Source organism: Anser anser (assembly GCF_964211835.1).
Source record: "Anser anser genome assembly, chromosome: 10".
In the NCBI taxonomy this organism is placed as follows: Eukaryota; Metazoa; Chordata; class Aves; order Anseriformes; family Anatidae; genus Anser; species Anser anser.
Window position 1 is genome coordinate 19,535,679 of NC_139730.1, and position 19,620 is coordinate 19,555,298.

The 19,620-nt window shown below is 36.3% G+C and overlaps 1 protein-coding gene across 12 annotated transcripts in view; it reads left to right on the forward strand.

The window, feature by feature from the left end:
- The first annotated feature begins 3,971 nt into the window (after nucleotides 1–3,971).
- The window catches only part of WDR72 (WD repeat domain 72), a 122,699-nt gene continuing 107,050 nt past the window's right edge, over nucleotides 3,972–19,620 (forward strand). For 4 of the 12 annotated variants that reach the window (XM_083850458.1, XM_083850464.1, XM_083850465.1 and 1 more), the window contains exons 1-4: nucleotides 4,074–4,521; nucleotides 13,146–13,307; nucleotides 14,389–14,495; nucleotides 17,270–17,348. In XM_083850458.1, coding sequence (XP_083706584.1) covers nucleotides 13,155–13,307; nucleotides 14,389–14,495; nucleotides 17,270–17,348 — 339 coding nt within the window. In that variant the 5' untranslated portion in view covers nucleotides 4,074–4,521; nucleotides 13,146–13,154. The other 8 variants (XM_083850469.1, XM_083850462.1, XM_083850463.1 and 5 more) reach the window with 8 other exon arrangements.

Sequence of the window (19,620 nt, forward strand, 5' to 3'; positions counted from 1 at the left end):
TTAAAAGAAGAGCAGTGGAAATATCAGTAAGTATTTTTATCCTGTGTCTGTTTGGAAATATAGCCATATCCTATGTTCATGAATGTTCCCTCTAAAATCAGTATTTCTAAATATCTGTAACAGCTCAGCACTTCCAGACTTTTCTTTTAAAATCACTTTATGCCCTAAAGTCACATTAAACACAAATTTACCAGAAACCAAAGTATTTCCTGTCACACTTCTGTAGAAAGACAGTGCAAATAATTTTTTTCTCATGGTTTCTCGCATCCCAGAAAAGTGAGAAACTCCTAGAAACAAATACAGCTTTCATAATTGCCCACATTTTAAGACCTTACAGGAGCAAGACTACAGGAAAAGGTATGGTCATGTTGTTTATTTAAAGGAATTTTAAAATTGGGAAAATTTGTCTCAAAATTTTCCTATTGTTTACCATGATAGAGATAAGTATTCCACATTTTTCCTCAGAAACAACAACACAACTCACAAAAACTAAATCCATTTTGTACAGATAATCTTACAAGGCAAAGCATGAAGAGAATAATTATGGCAAGAAAAAAAAGTGTTGTTTTTTTTTTTAATAGTTATGAGGTGGAAAAAAAGTAAGAAGGGTGCTTCTACAAGCTTAATCTAGTTCAACATCAATTCCACAATAACAAATCCCATTTCCACATTCTCAGGTAAATTAAGCAATTAGTGTCTTTTTCCTCCCTGCTTTCCTCTGGCTCCCTCTAGCGTCTCAAAGTGTATATTACATCTAATGCTCACTAAGTAAGCAAAGACTTATTTATTCTTATTTATTACTTATATTTTCAAATTAATGATATTATGATGTGGCCTTATTGTCGGACCTAGAGGTTATAACATTGGTTTATAACATTTCATCTGGAAAAAAAAACTGTACAGCTTTCAAATCCATTAAGACAGATGACAAGAGGTTGAATTTTGCCATGCTTTAATTCCAGAATATAACAAGTAGAGACTTGTATCATCTGTTTAACCTATAGCAACTGGTGAAATTGTAATTTTTTTTTTCCCCTCATAAGAGGGTCTATTTAATCAACAGCATCCTTCAGTTTCCAGGAGCACATCCAGTGGTGAACATACCCCTAGCTTATCTTTGCAAAACAACAGCTCCATTGACATCAAATGTAACATTTTTCATCAATATTTCAACACAATATACATAAGACAATAAATTCTCACTACTTGACAATTCTTCCCTAATGTAATCTAAGCTAATGCTGTTTCATATTTCAGTACGCAACATCTGTCAGTGTTGCTAAACACTGATTGCACATACTCATCTCAAAAATATGCCTTGATTGCTAATTGAGAACAGATGAATACTTAAGTTCATAGAAGTTATTTTGCTGCTGATTCTAATAAAAGGGATAGTCCTTTGAGGGAGATGAAGATAAGAGAAATGGAGAAATTAGTTGCTGGATTCTAATAACGTAAATAAAGACTGAAATTATTATACCGTCTGAAAGGTTAATAAATTAGCAAATTGGCATTTTTAATGAAAAATAGATAAGAAACAGATCTAGTTTGTTAAAAAAACATTTCTGAAATTCTTACATAGTTTTTTTTAATGCTTTTCATCAATAAATTTCAATTTTTATCATAATCAAAGCAAGACTTATTTTTAGGAATTTACAGTTGGAGAAAATAAGATACTGACATAGAAGTTAGCTACATAATGTCTCTGCATAGACCAGTGCCCAAGTCTGCAATGGAACACGACATTTCCGGAGCTAGCACTCAGTTAATTCCCCAAGCCAGAATAAGCTATCTTCAACAAAACAATCAGAAAAACTCACACACACAAACCACAAAACCTCCTGTAATAAGTAACTATGTTTAGGTGAAATGGAATAGTTTTCCTGTCAGATTGAAAATTAGGAAAAGAGCTGGAATAAAATGCAAGTATTCTATAACAACATGTATTCCCCAATTATTTTTACAACTAGCAACCAATGACTGTTCACATTTGGGGAAAAAAAATTAAAATCTTATTTTCTTCTGAAGAGATTCTTCCCAAGCCTACATTATTCAATGCCTACACCCTTCTCCTTTGCATACTTTTCCATCTGTGAATTGCTCTTGCCTTCCTTGTGGAGAACCAACAGTCCAGAAAAGCCGATCTCCTTTCCTCCAGCAAAGGATAGTGATCCCTTCAAATCCTCAACCTCAAATTACATTATCTTAAAAATGTTATGATATCTAAGAATAAGTTGCATGATTTATACAACTAAATCATTGTTTTTAAAGGAATAGTGATTGCTGTACACATACATATATGATACATACAGATTGCATAATCAATATTTTTACCATGAAACGGTAAGTGTATTTAAATGATATGCTGGTAATATGGATATTACTTTTATGGCATATTTTTTCTACTGAAATAACAAATATGATGTTGAAAGACCCATGACCCTCTTTGAGCATGAAATATAATTAAGGTGTTTGTGTCAAACAGTGCTAAAACGTACATAACAGTTTTTCTTATGGGAGCTTCCAGCTATCAATGATTAAGAAGAGTCTGTCAAAAATCATTTAAGTTCACAGGCAGAATTTGCAATCCCCAAGAAGTTCCAAAGAGCATAAGGAATATTTGGTTTATCTATTGGGTTACTTGGTCTCATACAATTATTTCACTTTCTTCATAAGCATCTTCTGACTACAAAACCTTGCTGACATGCCAGTTAACAACACAGGCTTTAGAGGGTAAGAGTTCTTTTTTAAAAAAAAAAATAAAAAATTAAAATAAATTAACTACTATCAGGGCATTTTGCTTTCAATGTGACTACTACAGAAATCCCCAGAAGCAAGCCCAGAAAGAAGATGCCTTTGTAAGCTTTCCCATAAGATACTCCATGCCCGTGTCTGCCACTTGTAGTGATACAACCTAACCAGACATCACCCTTTCCACTGGAGGCCTATTTTTAAGGTTTACAATTTACCTACATAAAATCATTTGTGAAGTAAAGCAGTGTAAGAAGTTTCATCTCTTAATCTTATACCATTAAAAAAAAAAAGTCTTCTGAAAGTTGAACTGCAAAGCTAGTAAGAAGATAAAAGTTTTAGAGAAATGTGTTTTGAAATTTCATGAGCTTTAAAAGCTTCTTTTCCTTGTGTTTACTTACCCTTACAATGTAGCTAATAGACAAAGACTATAATTACATATTTTTTTTAAAAAACATTGCTATTTTATCTTAAAGCAGGTACCTCAGGGAAACATTCTTAGTGTAAGCATGACTTTGATGTTACCAAAACAGAGATACAGCAAAAGTAAGCCACCATACTAGTTACTGTATTAAAACAGAAAGTTAGCTGTTGTATTAAAACAGAAAAAGTACAGGCATTAAAGATAAACTTCTTTGCACCCTACTCCCTCCCTGTGCATTTCAATATCATTTCAGCAAATATTAAGCAGGAAAATTCAGGAAGTTGTAGGCTTAACAACACAAACTTCTATATAATGATAACTCTCAGTAATTTGTTAGCTCAGCTCTAATTAAGTCTTTCAGCAGAAAAGATAAACTCACAGGTGTACATTGCAGCCAATCCACGTTGGCTCCTCACAGAACATCTCACAGGCAATAGTTGCTTTATATCTGATACTTGAACAAGAAAAATACAGACTTGTGAACCTAAGGAAACCTCATTTGTTTATTCACTTCTTTTCGCCTGCTCACAACTTATTTACTATAAGTTAAGTAAGTTACTATTTTCAAGCGTAAACATTTGAAGCATAGAAGTTTACATCCCTAATGATCAATATCCCCCTCACACCATGGAAAGCCTAACTTTGCAGCTAACTGCCCTCTCATACTGAGCCCCCACAGCAGCTGCGTGTTCCTACACCTGTCAGAAATTAAGTTTACCCTAGGAGCACCTGTCTGAAGGCTTGCATCGCGAGAGCTACCCTCACCTTCAGCCACACCTTCAATCTGCCGCTACAAATAGAAATGCTCTTTTTGCCATGCTTGAAGCAGGGCAGATGGTTGAAAAAACTACCTGTACCTCATCATCATTAAGGGATAACTTCTGAAGGGTGGGTTTGCACATCTCAGACCTGCCCTGGGTGGGGTACAGTCCGGCCCTGCCTCTAACAGAGCCTATAGACCTGTGAAGGGGCTGGCAGGGTAGCTGTAGCCCAGATTTAACCCTATATATTTTTTCTCTAGTTTCTATTTCTTCTCATTGCTTTCATCCTCCCTTAACCCCCCTCAAAAAAAAAATAAAATTGTTAAGGCGGAAAACTACCGTTTAAACTCTTCACCTCAGCGAGAGCCGTTGGGCTCTGACAGGGTGGCGCAGCGCGGGCACCGCTGGGCTGTGACAGGGCGGCGCGAGCCGCCCCTGCTCCGTCCGCTGTCCCGCGCCCGGGGCGGGTGCAGCGCCGGGTGCAGCCTCCTCTGAGCGGGATAAAACCGGCGCTAACTCCTTTCCGCGCTCTTGCTGCTGTCGCTCGGTCCTGCCCTCGCTCGCGGTGCCTGGGAGCTACTGGAGGTAAGGGGCTGTACTTCCTCGGCTCCTGCGGTGCGCCCCTCGGACACCCTCCCCCCTCCTTCACCGCTCCGTGGGGGCTGGAGCTCCGCGTCCTGGAGCCGGAGGGAGCGGTGGTGGCCGTGAGGGTGTCTTGGGAGGGCTGGGGCCGGCGTAGTGCTTGGTCAGGATCCTGGGTCTAGCTTTGTACGAGCTCCTGGGAGTTCTGTTTGAGTAGAGTAGGCTTCTTTCAACTGCTTCTAGCCTATCTGTATGTCCCCTTCAATACCTGTACAGCTGTGTTACATCTGAGCTTTGGTACCTGGTGTTAGGTGTCCCATGTGAGGGTTCCCAGCCCAAGAAAATCAGGAGACTTGTGTATACGTTCCCCTGGCTGTGTGAGAGCCAGCTTCTTCCTTGGTCTTCCTGGGGAAAAGCAGTGATGTGAGGACACAGCAGGGCTGGAAATAGTAGGCCATGGAAATGGCAGAATGCTTTTGTGCTATTTTAGCAATGCCCTATTGGGTAGATGCAAAGTAGAGTAATTTATATTAAAGTAGAAACAAATTTGTTTTACAGTTGTCGAATAACTCTTCCTATTTCTCTTGAAAATGGTTTTGGATACCAATTTTGCTCAATGGAGATAGCTCAATTAGAGCATTACAATGCCATTGCTTTCATGTTTCTGTTGTGGTTACTTCTCTAGTCATTGCTAGGATTATTATAGCAGTGTTTTCTTAATTGATCAGGGAATTTTAACACACTGATGCCTTTGGTAAAGAACTATGATCCTTCGAAAATGTTCATTACAGAAACGGCTGTTGTGGTGAGCTAGTTCTGCTCACAAGGCTTGGGTTGGTTGGCAGGCCTGATCTCACAACAAGACTGGAATTTTCATTACATGTTCTTGGTGTTAAAGTTAGAAACTTACTGTAACAAGAAGTGCAGTCCATGCATTGCAATGCATTGAATCAGTTCTGGACTTTGATTTTGCTTCATAATAAACAGTGTCTTTGTACTTAAGCTTATTTGGCTGTGTACATATTATAAATCATTTAGACTTGTTTACACTAAACAGTTGCATGCCCCATAGCACAGAACACTGCATAGAGGCCTGTTTGGCAATAAAGAGTATTCAAAGAGCAGGATGGAAAAATAAGGAGTTCTTGAATTGCCATAGGTTAGAAGTCTTCATTATGATGCAATTGATTACAATGCTAATTAGTGATTATTACATCATTATACAAAAGCCGAAGGCTGTTGAAATGTTTTCGTTGTTTTATTTCCAGCATCTGATTCAAAGTTTGTTTGTTATTTCAACATTCTGAAGTACAGTGTAGCTGAACCAAAAACACCACCCTGCTGTTCAACAGACTTATCTTCAGTGACTTCAAGGTCACTTAAGGAAGACAAATTGAGTGACCAAATCTTTGATGAATGTTCACTGACTTTCGGTTTCAGATTTTTAAATTTTTCAGATTTAAAGTATCTTGACCTTGCCAGATTTTCTTTTCTGTTAAAATAGTGTAAATAAGAAAGAATTCTGTAGGCTTAGTTATGGCTAGTTTGTTACAGAATCTGTGGTATGTCATAAAAGTCAAAGTACATCAAATCTATTGTAGATTATATATGACTTTGCTTACATCTGTGTGAATTCTTGACATAGTTTGTTATTCTCTGTTTTCTGAGGCATAGAGGCCATAAACTTGGGGTTGGAGCTACCTTAGCAGATTCTGTGATGCTTGTGGGAATCACTGTTTCCATAAAGAACATAAATGACTTTACTCAAAAGAACTTAATAGGAAAGTCTAGGGAGCTGTCTCTTTGCTAGCACAAGGAAGCAGCACTTTTTCCATATGGAAAACTTACTATTTAATAAAGGTAGACATAGTTTAGTGTATAGAAAAGTTAAGGCTAAAACATGTCTTTATGTCAGTTAGGTGCAACTTTGTAGAAATCTGAGTTTAACATCTGCAGATACTGGTGGCCCCCTTCTGTTACATGTGCTTTCCTGTAAGAATCGGAGGAGTGAACTTCTCATAAAACCTCCCTGATTATATACCCACATAAGTAATACTTTTCACCATTTAAATATGAGTAACTCCACTGAAGAAGACTTAAGTGATGCTACTTGTATGCTTAAGGAAGTCCTACCTTAATTCAGATAGGACTAAGATGCTCAAACATCTCATTTCCTATAGGTCTTGTATTCGATAGGACATTCAGACAATAAAAAGAAATGTGATTTTTAAATGACACTTTTTGGGCTCCAAACACTTGTATAATGTACTTTTTTTCCCCCAAAATAAACTGCATGTACACAGGATCTCTTAATATGTGGTTTAAAAACAAGTTTGTTAGATTACATGCATTAATTGTTGTCAGACAATGTTTACACAGCTACTATATCCTTGGTTTTGTTGTTGAAGCATTTAATGACAGTGAAAGCAAGTGGATTTTTATATTTTTCCACGCATTTTGATTTTTTCACTTGGCTAAAGAGCATCTCATGACATTTGTCTAGCAAGCTTTAAATAATATAATAGGTTATGGGGTAACACAGTAGCTTCAAGGAGGTGCAGGCTATTCTATTGTACCTTATTACAGTGTGTAGAGTACAAGGGTTCTGAGTTGCTGATGTTTTCACTGTCCCATTTTCCAGTTTAGGAGCAACATAAACTATTTTAATTAATATTGTGTCACCAAAAGGTTTTGAAATGGCCAATTGAATTCTGCCAAGATAGAGTCTTTTGATGAAAACATATCTTTATTGATTGTAGAAGAAGAAAATCATTCTTAAAATGAAATCCAGAGAAAAATCATATCCCTCAGAGAAAATTTCTGAGTGGCAGGCTGAGATTAACATCATAAAATTGAATTTGTGCTGCAAACCTTTGATGTAATCAGCAGCTGGGAGATGGTGTTGCCCTTACTGTGCTCCTTCTGATTGTGGTAAATTATTGTGTGGAATGAAATAAGTGTTTCTTGTGTCACTCGTTGAAGAAATACAAACAAGGTATTACTAGGTGGTTCTAGCTAGTTAAAATGGTCTGTATTGATTCCTGGTCTCGGTATCTTGCTCCCTTGGACTGTAAAGCGGCACCTTCACATGCAGGGGAGGTCTGCTGGTCACTCAGCAGTGACTCCTCTGGCCGACTAGTGTGTAGTCCTGCTGAGTCTCCAAGGAAGTCCCATTAAATCTTAAACTGGAAGTTAGTGGCAGGCTGGCAGGGCCTCCAGGATGAATGTGAGGGGATGAAACCACCAAACCAAAGTCGAGAGAAAAGTGTGGAATAATGCAAGTTCTGGCAGAATACATTAGAACAAAGAGGTGGGAAATAGAGATGTTGATGACTGAAGTATTTTAATTGTTGCTCAACATCTGATTAGAGGTATTAATTACTTGAAATATAAAATCATTTTTTCTCTTGTATGCACAGACACAAGAATGCACATCTTAAAGGACCCAGTTATTATATCTATTGTGTAATGTGCTGAATAGTAATTGGTTTGAAGTTGTTGCTATTAACTACTTCAAATGTATTTCTTATCTTTGTCCTGTTGTTTAGTTCTTCTAGATAACTTCTTTGGTTATCATTCCATTTTAATTTACTTAACCTCATGTCCTTTTCTTTTTCTACCATTATGCTCTCTGCTTTCTTCCCTGCAGCCTCTGCCTCTCTATTTTATTCCTATTTCTCACTTAAGATTTCTCATATTGCATTTCTTTTCTAGTTTATTCCATTACATGCACATGCACCCTGCTGTTTCACAAACTGCAAAATATCGTTGAGCTGTATTTTCAGATTAACAGATATAAGATTCTGAATAGTAACTTATGTAAATAGCAAAGTTGGGACCAGCAGCACGGGCATTGCGGTGTATCAGCAAGCTTACAAAGGCAGCATTATGTCACTTCTGCATCTTTAAAAGGTTTTAGCTCTAAGTGCAATGTATCTTAATTGTGGCTATTAGAGGGACTTGTTCTATATTGTGGACAGTGAGAGTGTAATCTTTTAGTTCTGGAACAAATATCTTTGCTGATTACTGGAGATAACACATCATTCTTAAGGAGAGTGCAGTATTTACAGGTTAAAGTAAATTCTGAGAAATTTGTGGTAGCTTTGACTTGCATTCTGTTTTGTTACATTTAAGTAAAATACTTTTTTCACTAACTACAAAAATGTTAGAATGTCAGATACAGAATAGATAGGAATAAGAGAATGAGGTGGGTTAGGAACATGCAAACCTTAGGAATTTGTTGTCAAAACCTACCAGGCTCTGCTCAAAACATATTTCAGAACACTTTACCACAATGATGAAGCTAAAGAGGGTGAGATAGCTGACATGCTGTTTCATGTGGCCATGCAAATAGCATCTTGATAAATGCATGTTGCTTTTATAAAATTTTCAATAGTTACTTTTAATCAGTTTGGCCAACTTAACCTTCTCTAAATACTTGAATTTTGAATCCAATATAAACAGTTAGATGCTGCTCATCTCTTAATACTTTCAGGTCTGTAAACCAATTTCCGTATCCCCTCTCCCTCAACACCCCCCCCGCCCGCCCAGTTGTCATGCATTTAACTGGATTTTGAAACAACTGACTTTTTATTGTACAGGATGCAGAGAAAAAACAAAATAAGTAAAAATACAAAGCCAGAAAAGGTTTTCTGATGGGATGACTGTCATCTGTAGAGTGATTTATTTTTTGGGGGGGGTGGGTCCATCATTCCGTAAGTAAGCTATAAATACCTATTCAGTACCTCTCATTATGGGATGTTTTGAGGAGGCTTTTCTGTCAAAACTGGTGTTTTATTACATGAACTGTTTGAGATTATATCTCAGGCAAGTTCACTTCCTAGTTCTAAGGACCTTGACACATTAGAGCTGAAGAATTCTGAAGTTTGCATTCAAAATTCAGGATGTCTTGTATGAGTAAGTGATTCCTATAACTGTAGCTAATAGTTTAATATTGTTCCAGGTATTTCATACAGAAAAGTTTCCTTTATGCTTTTGAATAAGCTCTATCTATAAACATAAATCCAAATAGAGAATGTAAGCCATAGACTTCAGTGGGAGCAAAACAGAACCCACATCTTTCACTTCAAATGGCTGTGAATATATGCTTAGAAACGTGTCCAAAAGCATACCACCTCCTCTTTGCAGGCTTAAAGTTTTTGATTGGACTTCTAAATACATTGCAGCTTCTGTAGAACTATAATTGTGTTCAGCTATTCAAATGGAAGATTTGATACTGTACAAATGGTCCAAAGTAGTTAAAATAGCACACCTGAAGTCCTTCAAGCTGTGCAGATTGGGATAATTTTCCAAGAGGCTTGTGCTGTGGTTCCAGTGTGAAATGTTCACAGAACTAGAGACAGCAGGGTGGAGATCTAACAAGTTAGAGATGGAATGAACTGGAATGGCTTTAACTAAGAACAAGAATATTATTTTGACAGTCATGAGGGAGTACTTTTTGGCAGTGAAATGAGAGCAGGACAAACAGAAGTGTATTAGGTTGCAAGCAGGGAGAAATAGGGAGCTGGACTGAGGAACTTGATTTAAAGTTGGATTACAAGCTAATACAACAAATCAGATGTGCTTGAGTGGGCAGAGCTGGAGGAATTTAGCATGTGCTGATAAGCTTACATGCAGGCAATACATGCCTTTGGCAATATTTGACTTTGTGGAAACAGATTTTACCTTTCTAAAGAAATAGTCTGATTTATATGAACTTTTTTTGCTCTGTGTTATCACCTTCAGTAAATAGTTTTGATAAAGCTAATAGACAAAGAGTGTATGTGCATGTGTGCACGTAAATATACAATATTTCTAGGGAAGTCATGGTATTCTTTGAAGAAAAACCTTTATGCAAAGTACTTTTTATCTTGTGCATTAAAATCCCTCGAACTAAAAAAAGTTAAGCAAGGGGGGGTAGTTAGGGACAGTTATATTAACACAAATTAATATACTCTATTTTCTACTTTTCTCAATCTTCAGCCACAAAGGGCAAACATAAAAAGGTCAAAAGGTTCTTGTAAACCTTCATTTATATAAGAGTAAATTTAGAATGATTTGTTCTTAGTGATAGCTGTTTATTAATTCCTTACAGTTGTGGTCTAAAACAAATGTGTACAAATAGATTGTATATTAGCAAATTCTAGTAATTTGTTTAATTTGTGTTGAGTTCTCTTATGCATCACTTACTCAGCAGTGGGTCTTCAACTAAGAATATGTATCTTGATTCTATATTTCTGATACAGGAAAATACAACTTACAGCTTCATATTCAATGCAGTACAAAACTGGGTTCTGCTACCTTATGGTGTTTTACACCAATTGAACGTTCCCATAGCACAAGTATAAATGACTATATGATATGCAGGAGGAAAAGAAAAAGCATATTTTAAAGACCTAGGATTTGACTTATCATTCAGATATTACCTTTGCAACCACCATTGTATAAATGCTATGAAAAAGGTGAATTTTCTTTGCCTAGCCAATATCTAGAAATGTATCTCTAAAGTTTGGATAGAACAACTATTCAGGGCATAAAGCAAAAAAGAAAATTACTGTTTTTCAGGGAACATAACACTTTGCTTGACTAGAAATTAAAAAAATAAATAGAAAAATCAAATTCTAAAGCTGAGATCAATAATATCTCACACTGTGGGCATACACCAAAGTATTGCTTTAAAAGTAAACTAAGTGTATTTTAGCCTAATAAACTCTTGATCTCATAATTCATTTCTCAGGTTCCTCTTCATTTGCCTTTGACGTTCTGGCTGAGTTTGCATGGACAGTCCTCCTGCATTGATAGGTTGCCATGCCAGACTTTTCAGTTCTTTTTCTCAGTGGCTGAGCTCTTCATCTCATGTTGTTGTCAGCAGTTAAGACCATTCCCATAGTTCTGTGTCACTTAAGGCTTTTATTAATAGTAGTAATAATTGTCTCCCTTCAGCTGCTACGGTGTTGAATTTAGCAATAGTTTGAATTAAATTTTCTTTAAACTTAACTTAAAAGGCTGCTTCTCTTTCCTTTTCTGCTTTGTAGTCTTTTCTGAATCATTGTAGGAACTGTGCTTTCATGCTCTTGCATGATTGTTATATTACTTCCTTTGGCTGTTATCTGCTGCCACATACTTTGTACTGCTCAGTTTCTGTCTCCTGAGATTTCAGCTTTGCTGTCTTCTCTTTTGGTTGACCTTTTCCATCTGTACTGTTCTAGCACCCTATTACTGGCACTGGTGTTTCATTTCACATATTTTTGCAAAGGGTGCAGGATATGGAAATAGTTTGCATTTGGGCTCAGGTAGACACTGCCAGTTTATTGTAGGAATTCTTCATGTGAAGACACAGATGATAAAGATATTGCTCATCTGTGTAAGTTTTTTAGTAACCAATACTTTTACATAAGTTGACCCAAAGGAGACATTTGGGTGTGTTACTAGTTTCTCTAAGAAGTCTTAATAGGACAAATATATATTTTTAGATAAGCTGACTATTTAAATATCAAATTATTTATGTTCAGATGTTTTCTCATTTTGAGGATGCCATTGGGAGTACTCTGTAAATATGTTACACTTATGAATGCATGAATGCAAAAAAAGAGGCTTGTGAGGTGACTATGAGACAGCAGTTTTCTCCCCAAGACTTTGTTTGAAGCAAAACTAGTACAGAATCCAGCTAGTAAGCTGAAGTGTTTTTAAAACAAACATGCATCAATTTTTAAAAACAAAAAAAAGTAGAACTTGTTTAATGAGGAAGATCTTGTAAGTACTGTTGTCTGAACAGGCACTGTAATAGTTTCCTGGAAATGCAGTTCATAAGAATCTCATGACTAGTAGTCATTTTGGACAGTTCCAGTAAACTATTTTTTCTCAGTAGTGGTTGAAATCTATTACGTTGACAAATCTTTCAGACAAGGGACACATGAGTTAGGAAGAATGAACAGTCTTGTTCTACTACATGCTTACTAACTGCAGGTCTGCCCCCATCTTCCTTTTGGGTCACATCTGTAGGAGATGATGCTCAGTGGTTGAGGGTAGAATTTTTCACTGTCCTAGGTGTCATTTCTGTCCCTGACCCACCTCCCATTCTGTCCTTCTAGCACCCCATTTCTGTCTTCCTTTATCCTTCTAGGAACCACAGACTCTTTACTGACACCCCTGTTCCCCAGCCATCCCTATGCTCTAGTTTGCTGCTGAGCGTGAACAGCGCTGCTTGTAGGAGGTGGAAAGTAGGCACGGTACACTCCACCAACAAAAACTTAGGACAAAAATAGTGGCATGTGCCCATCAGATCTAAGGCAGGTTGTGTGAGATGGTGCAAGACTCCTATTGCTGATATTTCAGTATTGTGATAGTACTGGTATCTAACATTGGTCCTGTTTGTTACTGCATAAATTTGAAATAGCAGCACATCACTGTCCCATTGTATATATAAGCTATTAATGGCTAGCTATTTCAATGAAAGTGTTAGTGGGATATTGGCAACAACTAGAAAATATTTCAAAATGTCATCAGCTTTTCTGTAGCTCCCCTTTTCAAATTTTGATTCAACTGCTTGATTGTGTTTTGCTTTTGTTTGTGTTGTTTTCTTTTTTTTAATCGCATGTGACTTAAAATCATCTTTTTTCTGTTTTCAGGTGCCAGCTATGAATGTACCAGTACAGGCTGTGGCAGTGTGGGGCAAAATTGCTCCCTCTCACAGCATCACTGCTATTATGATTACAGATGACCAGCAGACTATTGTTACAGGAAGTCAAGAGGGACAAATATGTCTCTGGGATCTTTCATCAGAATTAAAGGTTTGTGTCTGCCACATTGATGGATTGGAATCTTTTTTTATTACCAACAGTGGAATTATCCAGACTCTTGCACTTTAATAATTAAAGTGTGAGACTTGTTATAGGAAACTCATGAAGCAAAGTTATAAATGTTGAAATACCTATATGAATAACCTGTTATTTGCAGACTTCAGAAAACTTTTCATAGATGAACATTGACCTGCACAATTATAATTTGAAGTTGTGCTGTGAGTTCTGCTGTTACTCACAGTAGTATAAAATATATGCTACTATTTTAATTCATATCCTGTGAAGTGTCTTTTTCTTTAAACCAGTTGGTGAATGTGGCCTAACATTTCAAGGTTAAACATCTATTTACAAAATCAGAGCTGTCTACCAAGTTAATGGGAAAACTTGTGAAAAGATGGAAGTAGTAAGATAAAATATTGGGAATACATATTATTGGTATAATTAAGCTGCAAACCTACTGGCTTATTGCTACTCTTTCACACTTATTTTCCTCAAAATGGAATGGAGTCAAAGCAATGCTAACTTTGGACTGTGTTCCTAGAGGGATGGCTTTGTTTGTTTTAGTTTTTGATGTCATCTGAGCTCAAATATAGCTTGAAACTTTAGTTTGCATTTTTAATGGGGCTACCTCTATCCTTTAAGATGACCTTTGCATTTAGTGAAGCTCATCAGAGTCAAAGGGGTTACTTAAACACAGTATTAAGCACATACTTAAGAGTTTTGCTGTATCAGTTCCCTACTTTGCTTTACCACTCTTGCTGTATGTAGTACAGCGAGGGCCAGTTTCTGTACATTACCTGTTCTATTACATTTGACACTCTGTAATCACTGTAGTCTGGAAATTGCTTCTTCTGAAGAATTTACAAAGACTGTACTTCATACTGCCAGTGTGCAAACTGCATAATCTGTGCACATTTCTGTGCATCCCAGAAACATCATTCAAGAACGTAAGAATATAGAGCACATTGTCACTTACTGATAACATCTACTAGTAGTATCTCTAGTTTTTAGATCTTGGTAGCCTATACAGAAAATGCTCTGTTTAAGTTAAACCATTGTATTATTCTCCTAGATTTCATCTAAAGAAATTCTCTTTGGCCATACTGCTTCTGTAACTTGTTTGGCAAAAGCAAGAGAATTTGAGAAACAACCATACGTAGTAAGTGCTACTGAAAATGGGTAGGTAACTGAATCCTCAATTATTCATTTCCTGAATCAAGAAATGTATGGCACATATAGGTTAGATTCTGCATTTAGCAGAGGGTTTTTAATCCATTTCCTCTATGCTATGAAAAGAATAGCATTTACTTATGATAATGACTGTATTTCTCATATATGATAGGCTAACTGGGAGCTAATGTCTTAGACAGCAGAAGGGTTTGCCAGTTTCAGGTATCTAGTTAGTGGTCAGGAGAATGAATTATTCAGAGGGTCAGCTAGGCTCCATTCAAATGGAGAATAACAACCTGCAGGAGGGAATCAAGAGGTTTAAAATTTTAGTATTGTGGTGTTTCCTTCCTGAGTTCAGTCTCAAGAACAGAATCGGTAAAGGAGGCTCATGTACTATGTCCAGTTTATGCTTGCTCAGTGATCAAATCTGACTAGCTATTTTGGAGTATGTCCTTCTAGAGGCTCCTGATCTTGCAGATTTTCTACTATGTTTGTTGTGACTTGGCCCACCACTTGAGTCAAACTAATTTCTCCAGTTCTTGCAGGGTAACACTTCAGATTTTTTTTCTCTGAATATTTGATACTCCTATCAGCTGGAATTTAAAGCCCATGTCTTCAGACTTTCAGCTTTTGAAAGCAGTTAGAACCAGCTTCTTACTTCCTTATGGGTTTTTCTTAAACAGCTTTGTCTTGCTGCTTAATACTGTTCCCTTCTCATGTTAGGTTTGTCTTTTCCATTTAACAGGACAGCTTTAAAACCTCTTCCCATGATGAGCTCCTGCCAATTGCCTTTCTTCAAGTTACATCTCTCATCATCTTAAGGGTACTACTTTCTCATTGGAAAGCTTGTTTATCCTTTCCAACCAGCCCCAGCTGCTAGGATCTGTCTAATTCTATCAATCTTTGGTTTACAGGAAGGGGATAACTGAACAAACTGGTTTGGGCTTCTGAACCCAAAACTGGTTACTTCTATCTGCCCAGTGGGATGGTCTAACCTGTAAAGACTGTGCAGAAAGGGAGATAAGTCTACAGAACTTTTTTTATTGGCCTCTTACAATTCTAATCAAATGTTCAGAGAGGAAACTATTTTTCATCCTAATTTTGAAGTTCTGTTAGTGCAGTGTTATTTCCAGATCATATAGGGAGAAAAGATACTGTGTTTGCAAAAAAAAAAAGTTGGGATGAAACATGTTAAGAAACAAACAAGACTTTTTTGCTATAGATATGCTGTGAAGAAAGAAGTTCATATTCTGAAGGTTCTGCATCTGAGCATATCATTGGGCTTGCTTGGAATGGATATTGGTAGGACTAGTCTTTCAGGCCCTTTTAAATGCGTACTTTCTACCAAATTATAGCTTACCTCTCATCTGTACTGATACAGGCAAAACATCTATCACTGATTGCTGGAAGGTTGCAATGTGAAGTTGAGATAACTACCAATAGTAAACCTCATCTTCAGGAGATGTGGAGTCTCTTCAACTGTATTGTCTGGCCTGTGAATCGTTCAGTTCTCTTCCACTTTCAAGCCTCCATCTCCTTGGAATGAGGAAATTGTGTGGAAGATGTTTGTTTCCCCAGTGCCTAAATCCCATGTCAGTATCTTGTGTGTTTCTATAACTGACTTACTCCAGAAGGATGAATATCAGACACTTTCTACTTCTTATATGCAAATTTTGAGATTAATCCATAATGATTCAGAAGCTTTTGCTGATGTCCTTTGTCTTTGTCATTACTTGTTCCTTGTTGTACACAAAGCAAATTAAGTGCAACATACAGAAGCTGAAGTTATATTCTAGTCTAATATGTGCATGTTTGCATGTATGGATAGCAATGTAGCTGAAGTGGTGAAGTTAGTTTTCATATTTTGACATGACCAAGAAGAAATTCATTGCTTTAAAATGACTAGCAAAGTGTGAGAATTAAGTTATGATTTCTAGTCTACAGACTGATACACTGTGTAGGTATAGATTATAATTCTCCCATTTAATTGAAAAATATAAATTTAGTATTTTTAAACTCACAAACTGTGAAAAATTGGTGTGTAGAATATAATGCAAGTCACTGAGTATTTCTGATATATTAAAATATTTTTCCATAATGTGTTCAAGTCCTCTTACAGAAAACGTCTTAGAATATAATTTGAGAAATCATAAAATTACACAACATTTAAATTGATTATGTTTCTGTTGTACTCTGATTTTCAAAGCATGCTGAATATCTTGATGAGGAAGACTAGCTAGTCTTTCTCAGACATTACTCTTAAATGTAACTAAGTGCAGCTGTAATTGTTGCACATTCACTTTGTAAAGACAGTTCAGGAACAGCCTCACGGTGGCACTGCTTAGTCTTAACAGAATGCATCGGTTCCCCTCGATGCTTGCTCTGCAGCAGCATTCAGTTTTTGTTTTTCAAAACGTGTGGTTTAAGTTCAGTGAAATGAATCATTTTCAGGAGGATGTCATTCCAGCGAATGATAGTTACAGTGACACTTTGACGAGCAGTAATGGCAGTATACCTACAATTTCTTGTAGACAAGAGTTGGCCTTAAAGTCAGGTTTGCTGTGAGGTAGCAGGGTGTAATTACCAAAACAAAAAGAAACAGATACTGTATGTCATCCCCTGCTAATAACCACAACATTTTCTTATCCAGTAATCTGTAACAAAAAGCCCCATGAACGATCAGACTGCACTTAAGTACAGCACTAAAGAAAAGCTTGGTGGCACGAAATTATTCCAGCCAATTGAGTGGAAATGACAGAATAATATGAAATTGTTTTTGGCAGGGAGATGTGTGTTTGGAATGTCGCTAGTGGACAGTGCATTGAGAACGCAAAGCTTCCTTATAGGCACACAGCAATCTATGTAAGTATAGCAACTTTTCATTGAATGTCTGTTCATTACAAGAGGAGTTTGCTTTATTAACATGATTTTTCAGAAGCATAGTTTTAAACATAGCTAAAATAGACTTCAAAGAAAACTTGTTGCATTAGCTTAGTTATTTTTCCTTTTGACCTTCTTCTAAGAAAATAACTAGAGTTTATGTTCATCTGTACTCATTATTCAAATCAAACTGATTTTAAGCCACAGATGTCTAGAATGCCATGTCACTTAATGTATTATAAAGTTTGGTCATCAGGTAAAGTGCCACTGTCTTGTAATCTTTACTTTTGTCCTGTGTTAAAATGGCACAGGAACTTCAAGTTTAATGTTAGTTTTTTGATGTATTTTTGAATTACATGCAATCAAGGCAAATATAGTGAGCCAGTTTGCATATCTTATTTTCAGACATGTCTGAGAGGTTCTGATGCTTAATGGCTATCTTCTAAAAGACTGCTCTGCCCCACTTCCAAAAATGCACTTTCATTCATTGCAGAATTCAGGGGCAGATTACTGAGTTGTTTTTTTTCCAGAGGCCAAACTACTTTACTTTAAATCTTTCTTCAGATGATCCCAAGTTTTTGGCTTTAACTGTATCAGGTACACTAAATATCCAGATATTGGAGTATGAGGGAGTTTAAAATGTGTGTGCGTGCACAGGTATTATTTAGGAGCCCAGCATGTGTGAATTTGATTCAGAGAGATGTTTTTATTTCTGGAAGTATTAGTAAAAGAAGTTAGTTAATTAAAATGCTGCTTATGTTCAGTGAGGAAGTCTACAGTGGAACTAAGTCTCCAAATGATGAAAATCTGAGACCTCACTGAGTTCTCATGTGACTCTTAAACTATGGGTGAATTCAGCATTCAAATTCTTCAAATCTTCCAGAAGACATTGTGTTTTTCATGTCAATGTTTTGGTTGTGATGAATTCGAACATAATTGTCAAAGATAAAAAGAAGGAAAAGCTTAGGTAAACTACCAAATAAAAAATATTGATGAATAGCTTCTTAACAATGTATATGTTTACTTATACATACACATTTCAGTGCATATATAAACAGCATAAAAAGCTATTCCTCTAATTTGTATGTATATATAATAAAGCATATATGCTTTTGTTTGTACATACACACAATATTAATGTCCCCAGTTATGTAATTGAGGCACAGTATAATGTGTTGCTTAATTAGACCTTAATGGTGAGTTATGGAGAAGTTTGCAAAGAAGCAGACAGATCTGGCCTAGCTGATTATCTGATAATCTGTGTCCTTTTGTGATGATCAGAAACAGAAGCTTAATTCTTATCCTTCAAGTAGGAGAAACAAATACTTCAGAAGTGTTACTTCTCTATTAAGAGGTGAAAAGTCTAATTATGGCTAGATAATTATTTTTCATCTATAGTTTTGACAAGATGGCTAAAGGAAAATATGAATATCTAAGAAAACTTTCATAGGAAAGAAAATAACGTGACTAGGACAAAAAGTTATTCTTAAAATTCAATTTTCAAGTATTAGTAATTGCTTATTTGTTTTGCTGTGGGTCTTTTGTTTGTCCTTTTTTTCCTTTGAAGAATAGCTCTGTGGTATAATAGGACCTGAAAAAGCATACTTTCATACAGAACGTAATCGCTTGGGAAATGTAGTGCATGCTGTCTTTGATAACATCACTGTTTTAAAATGTTGCTTTATTTTTAATTAATGCTATCTTATTTAGTGTTTCTTTTTGTTCAGTGTAGATGGTTCCGGCGTAAATTGCAAATATCAAGCAGTACTAACAATATTTGCAGTTTGAAATGAAACTTAACACCAGGGTCAACTCCTAACCATTTGTGGGACCTTAAGCAGTGTGGAATCTCTTCTTAGAGGACTGGCTATACAAATATTCCTGTTCTAGCCTAGTTTAAGAGTACCAGTTACAAATGTTTCCTATTTCTAAGCATTTTTTCTTCTTGTTGTTTATTTCTGTGACAAGAGTTATCCTATTCTCACTTACTTATCTTTTGATTTTAGACTTCAATTATTTAACTGATAGTCTGAGAATTATCTAGCTAAAATTAGTACAGAGAATTTGAAGCAAAAGGCAAAATTCTAAGGTTATTGGATATTTGTCTCTGACTACATAACATCCTTAAAAAATGAGAGCTTGAAAGCTTTTTTAGATGCTATTGCTTATGTATTCATAGCAATTGTGTACAACTACAAACAGATATAACATGAAATGCAAATATGTTTGCACTTAAGACCTCACAAAAAGTCTT